Consider the following 12,695-nt stretch of genomic DNA (forward strand, 5'->3'; position numbering starts at 1 on the left):
ATCCCAGAAGGAAGCCTCTTCTAAAGATGATGCACAAGAAAGCCCGCAACCAGTTTGCTGAAGAAAAGCAGACGAAGGACATGGCTTACTGGAACCATGTCCTGTGGTCTGATGAGACCAAGATAAACTTATTTGGTTCAGATGGTGTCAAGCGTGTGTGGGGGCAACCAGGTGAGGATTACAAAGACAAGTGTTTTGCCTCTGCTGCCAGCACTGGGGAGCTACAGTTCATTGAGGGAACCATGAATGCCAACATGTACTGTGACATGAAGCAGAGCATGATCCCCCTCCCTTCGGAGACTTGGCCGCAGGGCAGTATTCCAACATAACGATCCCAAACACCCCTCCAAGATGAATATGAAAAGTAGCCTTGATCAAATTAATCTGAAGATGGGGGTATGTACCATCATCCTTAGTAGGATATTGGAAAGGAATACCTAGGGCTGCCCCAAACATACCCCTGGTATTTGAGGAGTTAAGACTATCTCGGTACCCAAGGATTGAGCCAAAGTTATGATAAAATAACAATTTTTATTAAGAAAAAGACATTGTTAAAAAAAAAATTGTACATATAATAGTTGGTAAACCGTTGGTTACAACTGTGCATGATTGATACTAATGGTTCCAATAAGATAAGTAAACCCCATAGATGGTGTGGGGAACTGGGATGTTGATTTTTGACAGTCCTCCTACATGTTTCATGCCTAAAGTCACTTTCTAGGGAGGAGTCAATCAATGTCATCTACAAGGTAAGTACAGTATCATAATTGCATAATCACATAGGTGTGCGCAGCCTATTGCATTAGAGTGTGCACCCCAAAGCTCAAACACACATGCGCATGTGTATATGTATATTACACACTCTTTTATGGCAGAGCCGATGCAGTGAAAGAGAGGTATAGTAGCACTTTATTGCAGAACTGGTCAGAGGGAGATATTTCCCATAATGTTAATGTACTTGGGGTGATTAGGGTGTGCCCATGCACACCCCCTGCGCACGCCTATGCATAATCATAAGTTGGGGGGGGGGGGTGGAGAAATGAAAGGGTGAGGGGGTAGGAAAAAACAAGAGGGAGGGTTGGGGGGAGTTTTAAGTCTGGAAAGAGGTTGAAAAGAGCAAAAATAGAGATCAGTAGAATTAATGTCAAATAAGTTGAACCCACCTAATTCAGGTATTATGTGTAAACCTGGGGATCGAAGGTAGATGGCAGTGTCATCACATGAACATAATGCAGACTTGCAGTTGTAAATTTTCAGGTGGATGATGGCTACGCTCAAAATTCCAGGAGGAATTGGTCATAGCCAGATCGCAGCCCCTGAAATAACAGCAAGCATACGGGTACATGAACAATAAAGCCATGTACGGTCATGGATAGAAGTGCATGGAGTCCAAGTCTGCAGCAGCAAGCCTCTCCACATTGGTGGGTGTTGCCGGCAGGCATAAAGACTCCCGTTTAAGCAAATAGAATGACATAGTGTAGAATGAAATTGACCCTACCATGAAGGGTCTCTGCTCCTGTTCACCCCCGAGCTACAGCCATCTGACTAGGGACTGCTGTGTGCACCCTTAAGTGTCTCCAATCCAGCTCATGTCCTCTCAGGTCTGACGTCACCAGGTCCGTCTCTCCACACTGCACATGCGTGAGAACCCGCGCACGCGTGTGGCTATCTTCCAGGTAGGAAGAAGGGAGCGCTCCCTGACCAGGTGGAGACCATCTCCATCCTGGAGAGACTCATGCCTGCCCAGGGTGGGGGGGGACTCAAGCTGCAGATGTTGCCACCGTATCCACTGTAGCAAATGAGTATGGAAAAAGGAAATGAGTATGGATGAAGAATACATCAGAATTGGTTGTATATCCAATCCCCCCTCCTTCCCCCTTTGTTCCTCTCCCTCCTTCTTTTTTTTTTTTTTTTTTTTTTCCCCTTCACAGAAACAGGCAACACAATATGTTCTGTTAACAGAAATTACTTCCACCCATTATTATATGATACCCTTTAAAATCATAGCATCCATTCCTTCAAGTGTTCGCTGTGGGGGGGATTACCTTCAGGTACCTCAACAGGAGCTGCTTTGTGCTTCATTGGTTTCCACTGCAAAGAAACACGTTCATTCATATACATGATATTAAGTGTTCTATCATAGTGTATACCTGTTTTCCCCTTTGTGTTACTCAATACTACTTATAATTATGCAATTATGAGACTGTACTTGCGTTGTTCCTCCTGAGGAAGCGGCTGTAGCCATGAAACATGTAGAGGACTGTGACCAGATCTACATCCCAGTTCCCCACACCATCCATGGGGTTTACTTATCTTTCTGGAACCATTTGTATCAATCATGCACAGTTGTAACCAACTGTTTACCAATTATTATATGTACAAATTAACTTTTTTCATTTTTATCATAACTTTTGACTCAATCCTTGGGTACTGAGTTATAGTCCCAACTCATATACCAGGGGCATGTTTGGGGCAGCCCTAGGTGTTCCTTTCCACGCCTCCAAGGTGACCATTGCCTTGCTAAAGAAGCTGAGGGTAAAGGTGATGGACTGGCCAAGCATGTCTCCAGACCTAAACCCTATTGAGCATCTGTGGGGCATCCTCAAATGGAAGGTGGAGGAGCGCAAGGTCTCTAACATCCACCAGCTCCGTGATGTCCTCCATGGAGGAGGGGAAGAGGACTCCAGTGGCAACCTGTGACGCTCTGGTGAACTCCATGCCAAAGAGGGTTAAGGCAGTGCTGGAAAATTAATGGTGGCCACACAAAATATTGATACTTTAGGTCCCATTTGGACATTTTCACTTAGTGGTATACTCACTTTTGTTGCCAGCGGTTTAGACATTAATGACTGTGTGTTATTTTAAGGTTAAAGCTAATTTACACTGTTATACAGGCTGTACACTCACTACTTTACTGTAGCAAAATGTAATTTCTTTAGTGTTACTGGCGTTGCCACTAGTTGAGGCTGAGTGAGCTAATGAGCCAGGTGGCTTGGCATTTTCTAGTGTGTTTTCTGCTGAAGCTAGAGAAGATCCCCAGCATTGGAAAATGTATGTTGGACTGTGGTTTTGCTTTCTGCCTATTTTAATTAAAGTGGGTTACCAGTCACTTAAATACAGTTCCTGGCTGCCATGGATTCACTTTATAAACACCTCTGCCACGAGAGCTAACTACCCCATGTCACCCTTTATTTTCCCCCTCACCTTCCAGGACAGCTAATTGAGATGATTGGCTCCGCCCTCTACAGGAAACACAAATCGGATACAATTTAAAAGGCCCCTCCCTTTCCTCTGACCCTCAGTTGTTTTGTGTTTCCAGACCCTCCAGGAGTTGGGTTTTTTTTTTTTTTTTTTTTTTTTTTTTTCTTAAGGTCTGGTAACAGTGGTTGGTGGACCCCCCCCTTCTATGGTTTCATCCAGGACTAATTGTGGCCAAGTCCTGGATGATGGTCTGTACCAGAAGGGTTCCCTATTTCTAAGGGTTACTTGCCTATGTAAATGGTGGCAACTCCCTTCCCTTTTTTTCCCCAGCGCTGCTGTGTGGAACTGTGTCCTCCTAAATGCTTCATTTCGGTGTACCGTGATGGCACCGGAAGTCACATGACGCACTTCCGGACGCCGAGTTTTTAAAAGGAGCATGGCGTGGAGACACTGAGGACATGCTGCAAGGGAATGGCCTGCTAGAAACGCCATTCTAAGTGCAGTTTTGCGGTACAGCAGTAGTCTTCTCTACGACCGTTCTCCGCTTGCTTCATGGAGCTTGAGGACAGGTCCGAGGATGGAACGTCCACTCGTATTGAACCAGCGGCAGCATCCGGGTCCCATACTGCCACCAAGGTAAGCCCTTGTCTGTGGATAGCTACAGCAAGGGACTTTTTTTTTTTTTTTTTTTTTTTGTATGGAACCTTATAGTTATAAAAAGCTATTTTGTGAGGATTGTATTCCACCCAAAACTAGTTCAGAGTCTTCCTCCTTTAAGGAGTTAATGACTTCTAAGGAGGTAGTGGACTCTTTTCGGTCACTTAATGACAGGGTTACTAGTCTAGGCCCTCCCTCATCTAGACCCATAGCTCAAGATCCTTCAACCTCTGCCAGGTCCCTTCCCTTTTTAGTATCTGAGACTATTAGTTCACGCGATACCTCTGATCTGGAAGAAGGTGAGAATCCAGTCTCCATCTGATGAAAAGTCTGCATCAGAGGAGGATACAGGTAGCTCATCTAAGTATCTTTTTCCAGTTGAGGATATTGATGAACTACTAAAAGCAATATATACCTCACAGCAGATTGAGATGCCACAACAAGCCCAATCTGTACAGGATAAAATGTATAGGGGCCTACATGGACGGAAATCTAAAACCTTTCCGGTACACCAGTCCCTTAGGGACATGATTCTGTCTGAATGGAAAGAACCTGAAAAAAGGTTGTTCCAATCCAGAGGACACAAAAGATTTCCTTTACAGTCTGAAATTGAGGATGTTTTCTTTAAGTGTCCTAGATTAGATGCCCCTATGTCACAGGTGTCCAAAAGATCAGGTCTTTTGAAGATTCTGGGGTCCTTAAAGGTCAAATGGATAGAAAGGCCGACTCATTGCTACATAGGGCCTGGGATGCTTCAGATTTTTCTTTAGGCCCAGCGGTAGCATCGACCTGTGTGGCTAGAAATTTAGACGTATGGGTTCAGCGTCCTGATGATCTTCTGGCATCTGACACCCCCAAAGAAGAGATTAGGGAATCCCTCCCACTCATTGCCAAGTCAGTCGCCTTCTTAGCTGATGCAGCAGCAGATTCAGTGAAATCCACAGCCAGAGCTTCTTCTCTCATTAATTCAGCTAGGCGAGCTATCTGGCTTAAATCTTGGGAAGGTGACCTTACTCCCAAGAATAATCTCTGTGGCATTCCCTTCGAAGGAAAACTCTTGTTTGGTTCTTTAGAAGAGGTCTTAACTTGTTCCTCTGAGAAAAGTAAACGATTCCCTTCTTCCCAAAGGAATAAGTTCCAAAACGAGGCTAATTTTAAAGGCAACAGACTAAAAAGAAATGGTCCTTTTTAATAAAGAAGGCTCCTTCAGCCCCTTCCAAAAATACCCAGTAACGCCAGGTTAGGGGTATGGGGGAAGATTGTGCAATTTCATCAAGGAATGGGCAGAGATTTCCACCAATTCCTTTATCCTTCAAACTCTGGAAAAAGGTTACAGGTTGGAATTCCAAAATCTTCCTCCTCCAGAAGTGTTTTTTTTTTTTTTTTTTTTTTTTTTTTTTTTCTTACCCACCTGCCGAGAGACGGCAAGCCATGTTAAATTTGATTTCTGTGTGGGAGACAGAGGTAGTTATTTCTCCTGTCCCAGAAATTCAGAAGTTCCAGGTATTTTATTCTCGCGTCTTTCTGGCCAAGAAAGCTTCCGGCGGCTTTCGTATGGTCATAAATTTAAGCGTCCTGAAAAAATACACAGTTTATAGACGTTTCCGAATGGAGAACATTTATTCGGTAAGAAATCTGTTGTTGCCAAAGGTCTTCATACTGACCCTGAACCTTCAGGACGCTTATCTTCATGTACCAATCTGCCAGAACCAACGAAGGTTCCTCAAGTTTGCAGTTCTCGTGGGAAACGAGCCATCTCACTGGCAGTTCAATGCCCTTCCTTTTGGTCTCTTAGCAGCACCGAGGATTTTTACAAAAATCATGACTGAAGTCATGGCCTTTTTTCGGTTCGATTCAAAGTGTATCAATCGTCCCATATCTAGAGTATTTTTGCTCGGGACAGAGTCCCTTTATTCAAGACCTACAGTTGGTTTTGCGGACCTTTCAAAAATTAGGGTGGAAGGTCAACCAGCAGAAGTCTTGCCTGGTACCCTCACAGAGCATTCTTTTCCTGGGTTATCTAATAGACTCTGTTGCCCTAAAGATTTTCCTTCCCGAAGAGAAAATTGTGAAAACTCTTCTCTGTGCGGGCCTTCAAACTGCTCCCTCAGACCTCCCTTTGGCGGATCATGCAGTTGCTGGGTCTTATGATGGCAGCCATTCCAGGGGTGCCTTGGGCCCAATTGCACTCCAGACCCCTTCAGGCTTTTCTTTTGCTTTATTGGGATCGCAGGAAAGATTCTCTGGATCAGCTGGTAAAACTACCAGAAGGGAATTTTCTAGATCTCGCCTGGTGGGAGCAGCAGGAACATCTGCAGAGGGAAGGATTGGACACAACATTCCCCGGTCAAAATTACCACAGACGCCAGTCTGTGGGGTTGGGGTGCTCACTCACAGGACTGGCAAGCACAAGGAGCCTGGTTGCCAGAGGAAGCAGGTCGCTCCTCCAATTTCAGGGAACTTCTGGCTGTGAGGAAAGCACTTATATCTCTGGGAGAGAGGGTCTAGTCAAAAGACCTATTATTTTCAGACAATGCTACAACAGTGGCGTACCTGAACAAGCAAGGGGGCACTCGTGCAGAATCGCCTCTGTCATTAACACAGCAGCTTCTGTCCTGAGTGGAGATCTGTCACTTCAGTAAAGGCAGTTCACATCAAGGGGTCAGAAAATGTGCTGGCGGACTTTTTGAGCAGGGTGAGCATCAGTTCCAGCGGTTGGGAACTACATCAAGGCACGTTCCAGGAGGTGGTGCTAAGATGGGGTCCCCCCCGTGGATCTTTTTGCCTCCAGTCTCAACAAGAACTTCCGGCGTTCTTCTCTCTGGAGAGAGAAACGGAGTCCTTGGATGGATGCTCTGTCCTTCCCATGGGACTTCAACCTGGCTTATTCCTTCCCTCCTTTTCCCCTTTTGCCCCTAGTGGTTCGGAAAATTTATTCAGGGCAGAAGTTGTTCTGATTGCCCCCTGGTGGCCCAGGAGGAGTTGGTTCTCCTCTCTGAAGGCCCTATCTGTGTATCCTGCCTGGCACTTACCAGTTCGGAAGGATCTGCTCCATCAGGGAACGGTGTTGCATCCTGTGACAGACCTAGCCGGAAAAGAGGCTTTTGGAGGGGACTGAATGCCAGCCTCCTGCAAACCGATTATGGGCCCTGGCATTTGGGGGGACGGTGCTCTTTGTGAGCTGTATGCCTGGGGACCCTGGAGGTGGCATTACTTTAGATTCAGGTCCATGTCCCCCAAGACACACAGACTCTGGGGACTCTGGATATGCCATTGTGATGGGAGTCACTAATAGGGGCACAGGGTGAATGAGAACCCCACTATGATCTGTGCTAGTCAGACTCAATGCTGTATGTGTGTGTGTGTGTGTGTGTGTATGTATATATATATATATATATATATATATATATATATATATATATATATAATTTATTTATTGTGTACTGTTTGCTGTGCTAGTTTTGGGTGGGGCTGTATTCCAATGTTCTATTGTGTTTGCCTTGGATCACAGGATGTGTATTGCTGTGAGGAAAGAGGGAGGGGGGATTCCTCCAGCTGCCCCCCTGTTAAGACTGTTTACTGATGAGAAGTTAAGCACACCTGACCTGTGTGTCCATTGTCATTGGACAGTTTAACCCGCCCTGTTTTCCAAGGGTGGGGGGGGAAATGTTTTGAAGTGGGATCTGTATAACGTGTTTTTTGGAATAAAGATTCATTCCTGCTTGGAACCTGAAGACAGAGCCGCGTCTCGTTTTTTGGGGTGGATTATTTGTATGGGTTCCTTGTTTGGCTGATTGGAGTGTTCGGTAGCTGCCTTTGTGTTTTTGGGTTTGAAATGTCCTAAACGACTTTAACCCCTTTCATACTCGGGGTGTCGTTACACATCCAAACCCTCAGACTCTCCATTTGACGGCCTGGAGGCTGAGCGGCGCATCCTACAGTTAAAGGGGTGTTCAGAGAGGGTTATTCAAACTATCCTGGACAGCTGTAAGTTGGTCATAAGAAGAATCTATGAGAAAGTTTGGAACACTTATTTCCTGGCAAATTAAAACTGGTTTAGATTCTTTTTCCACCCCCTGTATATTAGATTTTTTGCAGGGGGAGTGGAAAAGGGGCTCTGTCAGCACCCTTAGGGTTCAGATTGCTGCCCTAACTTTATTTACAGAGAGAAGACTAGCAGAAGATCCCTTAGTCAGGAGGTTCCTTTTTAGCCAGATCTAGACATACTCCCAGGGTCATCAAACATGTTCCTCCCTGTGATCTGTCATTGGTATTAAATGCACTAACAAGGGCTCCTTTTGAGCCTTTGCATGAGGCTTCCCTGAAAATTATTTCTTTTGAAGTTGTCCTTCCTTTTGGCTATTGCGTCAGGGAGAAGGATTTCTGTTCGAGAGTCTTTCCTGTAAAGATCCCTTCCTGAGGATTTTGGGGGACAGGGTAGTGATTAGACCTGATCCACTCCCTCCCTAGTTTCTGCACCTCTCCCAAAAATGCGGATAAGGAAAGGTTTGGTCTTTTAGACGTAAAGAGATGTCTTCTGCTTTATCTAGAAAAGACCAGTGGGTTTAGTAGTTCCTCCCAACTGTTAGTTTTGTTCAGTGGCCCCAAGAAGGGGTCCAATGCATCTAAAAGTTCTATTGCTAGGTGGATTAGGGGATCTATCTGTGAGGCATGTAAAGCATCAGGTTGCACCCGCTCCTTCTAGAATTGGGGCCCATTCAACGAGATCCATGGCCACATCATGGGAAGAAATCTCTAAAGCTGCCGTCTGGTCCTCCTCTCATGCATTTGTCAAGCATAAGAGTTCAGATGCTTTCCAGCCAGGACCTTTCCTTTTGTGGTAAAGTGCTTCAGGCTGTCGTCCCGCCCTAAGGTATAAAATCTTGCTTATCCTCAAGTAGCTGTCCTGGAAGGTGAGGGGGGGGGGACCCCCGTTAGACTTACCGATAACGGTATTTACAGGAACCTTCCAGGACAGTGTCTATTTCCCCCCCCCCCCCCCCCCTTTTTTTTTTTTTTTTTTTTTCTTCTCTGCTGAGTGCACCTTCGGTAGAGGTTACTTGATCTTCTAAACGACTGGGGGTCAGAGGAAAGGGAGGGGCCTTTTAAATTGTATCTGATTTGTTTTTTTCTGTAGAGGGCGGAGCCAATCATCTCAAGTAGCTGTCCTGGAAGGTTCCTGGAAATACCATTACCAGTAAGCCTAACAGGTTTTTCACTTTGCTATTAAAATTGCTGCCCCCCCAGCCAAATGCAATTTCCCTTCCGAGCCTCACTCTGCATTAAGCTTCTTAGATCACACCCCATTAGAGTGTATATTTTATTTATTTTCCCTGGAAAGTAAAATTTTCTGTATGAGACTTTTATTATCCACCATATAACTAATCCTATGAATAAAGTACAAGTCAAAAAGCAGCCTCACCCTGTTTAGATATTAAACTTAGAGTAGGTCCGGTCACCCTGGCAAAAATGAAAAGCCAGCAGCTACACCAGCTGCTGACCTTTTTAATAATAGGACACTTACCTGTCCTGGAGTCCAGTGATGTCGGCAGAGCAGCTGTTTCCATAAGCTGTTGGGTGCTGCTGCCGCCATTGCGGGTAAGAGAACCCTGCAGTGTAGTGTTAAGGCTTCACACCGGGTCCCTACTGCACATGTGTGAGGCACCACTGCGCTCTCCTACTGGCTCGGCGGAGGGGAAGGAGTAGGGAGCCAAGCTGTGCCAAATGTGGCACCGGAGGCGGGGGGGGGGGGGGGGGGGGGACACAAATGAGCTTAAACTGAGTTCTTTCCAAGTGTCAGAATTTCACTTTAATTTCTCTCTTCTGCTTTCAGTGCTGGTGTCTGCTGATCTGAGAGCTGAGCTGCAACATTCCATCTGAACATTTTTATACAGCACCTGAGATGTGGACACAACTTCTGCTGGCTCTATATTGATCGTGTGCTGGATACACAGGAGGGGTCTGGAGGATATTCCTGTCCTGACTGCAGAGAGAAGTTTCAGGATCAGCCTGCACTGCAGAGGAACATAACACTACATAACATAATGGAGAATTTCATGTCTCCTCAGCCAGATCAGGAGGAGTCCGGTGTCTTCTGTAATTACTGTGTTCACGCTCCTGTACCTGCTGTTAGATCCTGTCTACTCTGTGAGGTTTCTCTGTGTGATAAACACCTGAGAGACCACAAAAAGTCCTCAGAACACGTCTTAACTGACCCCACCTTGTTCATGGAGAGCAGCAAATCCTCAGTCCATAAGAAGATCCTGGAGTATTACTGCACTGAGGATGATGCCTGTATCTGTAAATTTTGTGTGACTAGAAAGCATAAAGGACATGAGTTGGAGTCACTGGATGAGGCTTCTGAGAAGAAAAAGACCCTGAGGAATGTTCTGCAGGAACTTCTGACACAGAGAGAGGAGATGGAGGAAAGAGTCCAGAGTCTGCAGGAACACAGGAGGAAAGTTGAAGAAAAAGCAGCTGGTGACACCGAGAGAGTCACTGCCCAGTTTAGAGATCTTAGGAGACGTCTGGAAGAACTGGAGAAGAGATTCCTGAGAGAGATCTCCGGGTCGGCAGAGCGAATCTCCGTCTCAATCCGGGATCTGGAAATAAAGAAGGAAGAGCTGTCCAGGAAGATACGTCACATTGAGGAGCTGTGTAACATGATGGATCCACTGACTGTCTTACAGGAATCAGAAACGGGTGACTTGGGTGATACTGAGGATGGAGATAATGAGGACAGAGAGAGACATGAGAAACTCCTCCATGATGGAGGGGGTCTGGATCTGGCTGGGTTATCACACACATTACACACAGGTTTATCTGATATAATAACAGAGATAAATGTATACTTCTATATACAGGAAGCTGCAGACATAATACTGGATGTAAACACAGCTCATAATAAACTACATGTATCAGGTGACAGGAAAACTGTAACCAGGACAGATAGAGACCAGAATCGTCCAGAAAAACCAGAGAGATTTCAGAGTTGTGCTCAGGTGTTGAGCACTCGAAGTTTTCGCTCAGGGAGACATTACTGGGAAGTGGATTTCAGGGGTTCAAATTGGTGGATAGTTGGGATGTGTTACCCCAGTATAGACAGGAGAGGAGGATTGCAGTCAGTAATTGGATATAATAACAAGTCCTGGGGTTTGGGCTGGAACGGTGATCGGTATGGATTGATGCAGAACAGTGAAGTGATCTCCTTACCCCCCAATGTCTCCAGTAACAGAATCAGGATATATCTGGATTATGAGGCCGGGCAGATCTCCTTTTATGATCTGTGTGACCCGATCCTACACCTCCACACCTTCACCACCACCTTCACTGAGCCCCTCCATGCTGGGATATGTGTATGGAGAGGTTTTATAAAGATATGTGGGGGGAAATGAGAAGGAGGCCTGAGCACTCGGTGGGTGTAATACAATGAGGTTAGCACTGGAGTGGAGTGATTTTGGCACATCACATTACTTGGATAAACAATTGTTTTGGCTTCACTAATGACCTTCCATTCATATGGCTTCATACTTAAAGGGATATGCACTTATGTAGTTACATAGTCTGGTTAAAAGACACAAGTCCATCTAGTTCAACCAATAAAAGACACAAGTCCATCTAGTTCAACCAATAAAAGGGAACCTCATTTCTAATGCAATTGTTTTACATTTTTATAATGATTGCAATTTTTTTTTCTTTTTTTAAAGAGGGCATCTGTTATGTTAATAGTCCCACAGGGTTTTCTATGATAAATATATTTCTGAGACTTCCCCATCACTCCCTCTCGGATCACTGTGATTGGCTGGAATAACTGTAATTATAGCAAGGGGTGAGGCTATACTGATGCCGAGTATTTTCATGAGTATCTATGTTTAACTAAAGGCACGTCTTTTTTTATAGTTTTGAATAGTGGAGAGGGATTAGAGCCCCTGTTGGGATGGAGACAACAATAAAAATCAATTTAGAGGAAGCCACCCTCTCTATTTGTCCTGGTGAATGTTCTCACCCAAAGTGAGAATTCCGAGTTGCTACCAGAACTGGAATAGAAGGGAAAACTTCAAATGGGGACAGTAGTTCTGGTGACAACCAGGGATTTCCTCACTTTGGAGGGATTTCCTGTCACTTCCTGTTTTGGTTTTTGGAGAGTAAGGGCAAGTCTCCCCAATGGAAAACAGATGGTAATGAAATATACCCTCCTTACGCTCTCCAAAATGAGGAAAAAATTGCCTTTTTTTTGTTCTACTTTTAATTTTTCAAAGAAGTTTCCAGGAAGTTACCATATATCAGCAATTCCCCTTCCACCTATGTTCTTCCCCCTCTGCCTCATGGTGGCGCTATGTGCAGCCATGATCAGACAGAGGGTGGAGATGATCCATCAGTACAGAGTAAGGATGAGCTCCGCCGTGTTTGCACAGCCCACGTGCAGCGCCCGCCAAGAAGTCGGGCACGGCGCTGTGCTAATTACAGGCAGCGAGACCTTGTCCCAATGCGTGGCTGCAGAGATCGGGAAATGTCTCGCTGCCTGTGATCAGCACAGTGCCGACTTCCTGGCGGGGCGCTGCACGTGGCTGTGCAAACACGGCGGAGCTCATCCTTGGTACAGAGAATGCAGTACGGCCATTGTGATGGGATAGGATGCGGTCACCTCTACATCTAGGAGAGGTCACATGACCTCATGTGGGGGGAGGGGACTGGGAAGGACAGAATTGAGGTCTGGTAGATGGTGGGGAGGGTGATGAGCTCCGTTATGTACTGGTAGGAATCGTGGAGGGGTGACAATAGGGCAGGTTGGGGGAGGGGCAGAGGAAGAGGAGTGGTATAACCCGGCATGTACAGGA

General features: G+C 45.6%; 1 protein-coding gene across 2 annotated transcripts in view; it reads left to right on the top strand.

Moving 5' to 3' along the window:
- Positions 1-12,286, top strand: part of LOC141133635 (tripartite motif-containing protein 16-like) — a 62,209-nt gene extending 49,923 nt beyond the window's left edge. For both annotated transcript variants that reach the window (XM_073623129.1, XM_073623127.1), the window contains one exon: positions 9,692-12,286. In XM_073623129.1, the coding sequence (XP_073479230.1) occupies positions 9,903-11,252 (1,350 nt within the window). In that variant the 5' untranslated portion in view covers positions 9,692-9,902 and the 3' untranslated portion in view covers positions 11,253-12,286. The remainder of the gene's footprint in view (positions 1-9,691) is intronic.
- Positions 12,287-12,695: the final 409 nt, after the last annotated feature.

The sequence above is a fragment of the Aquarana catesbeiana genome, linkage group LG03 (genome assembly GCF_042186555.1).
Source record: "Aquarana catesbeiana isolate 2022-GZ linkage group LG03, ASM4218655v1, whole genome shotgun sequence".
In the NCBI taxonomy this organism is placed as follows: Eukaryota; Metazoa; Chordata; class Amphibia; order Anura; family Ranidae; genus Aquarana; species Aquarana catesbeiana.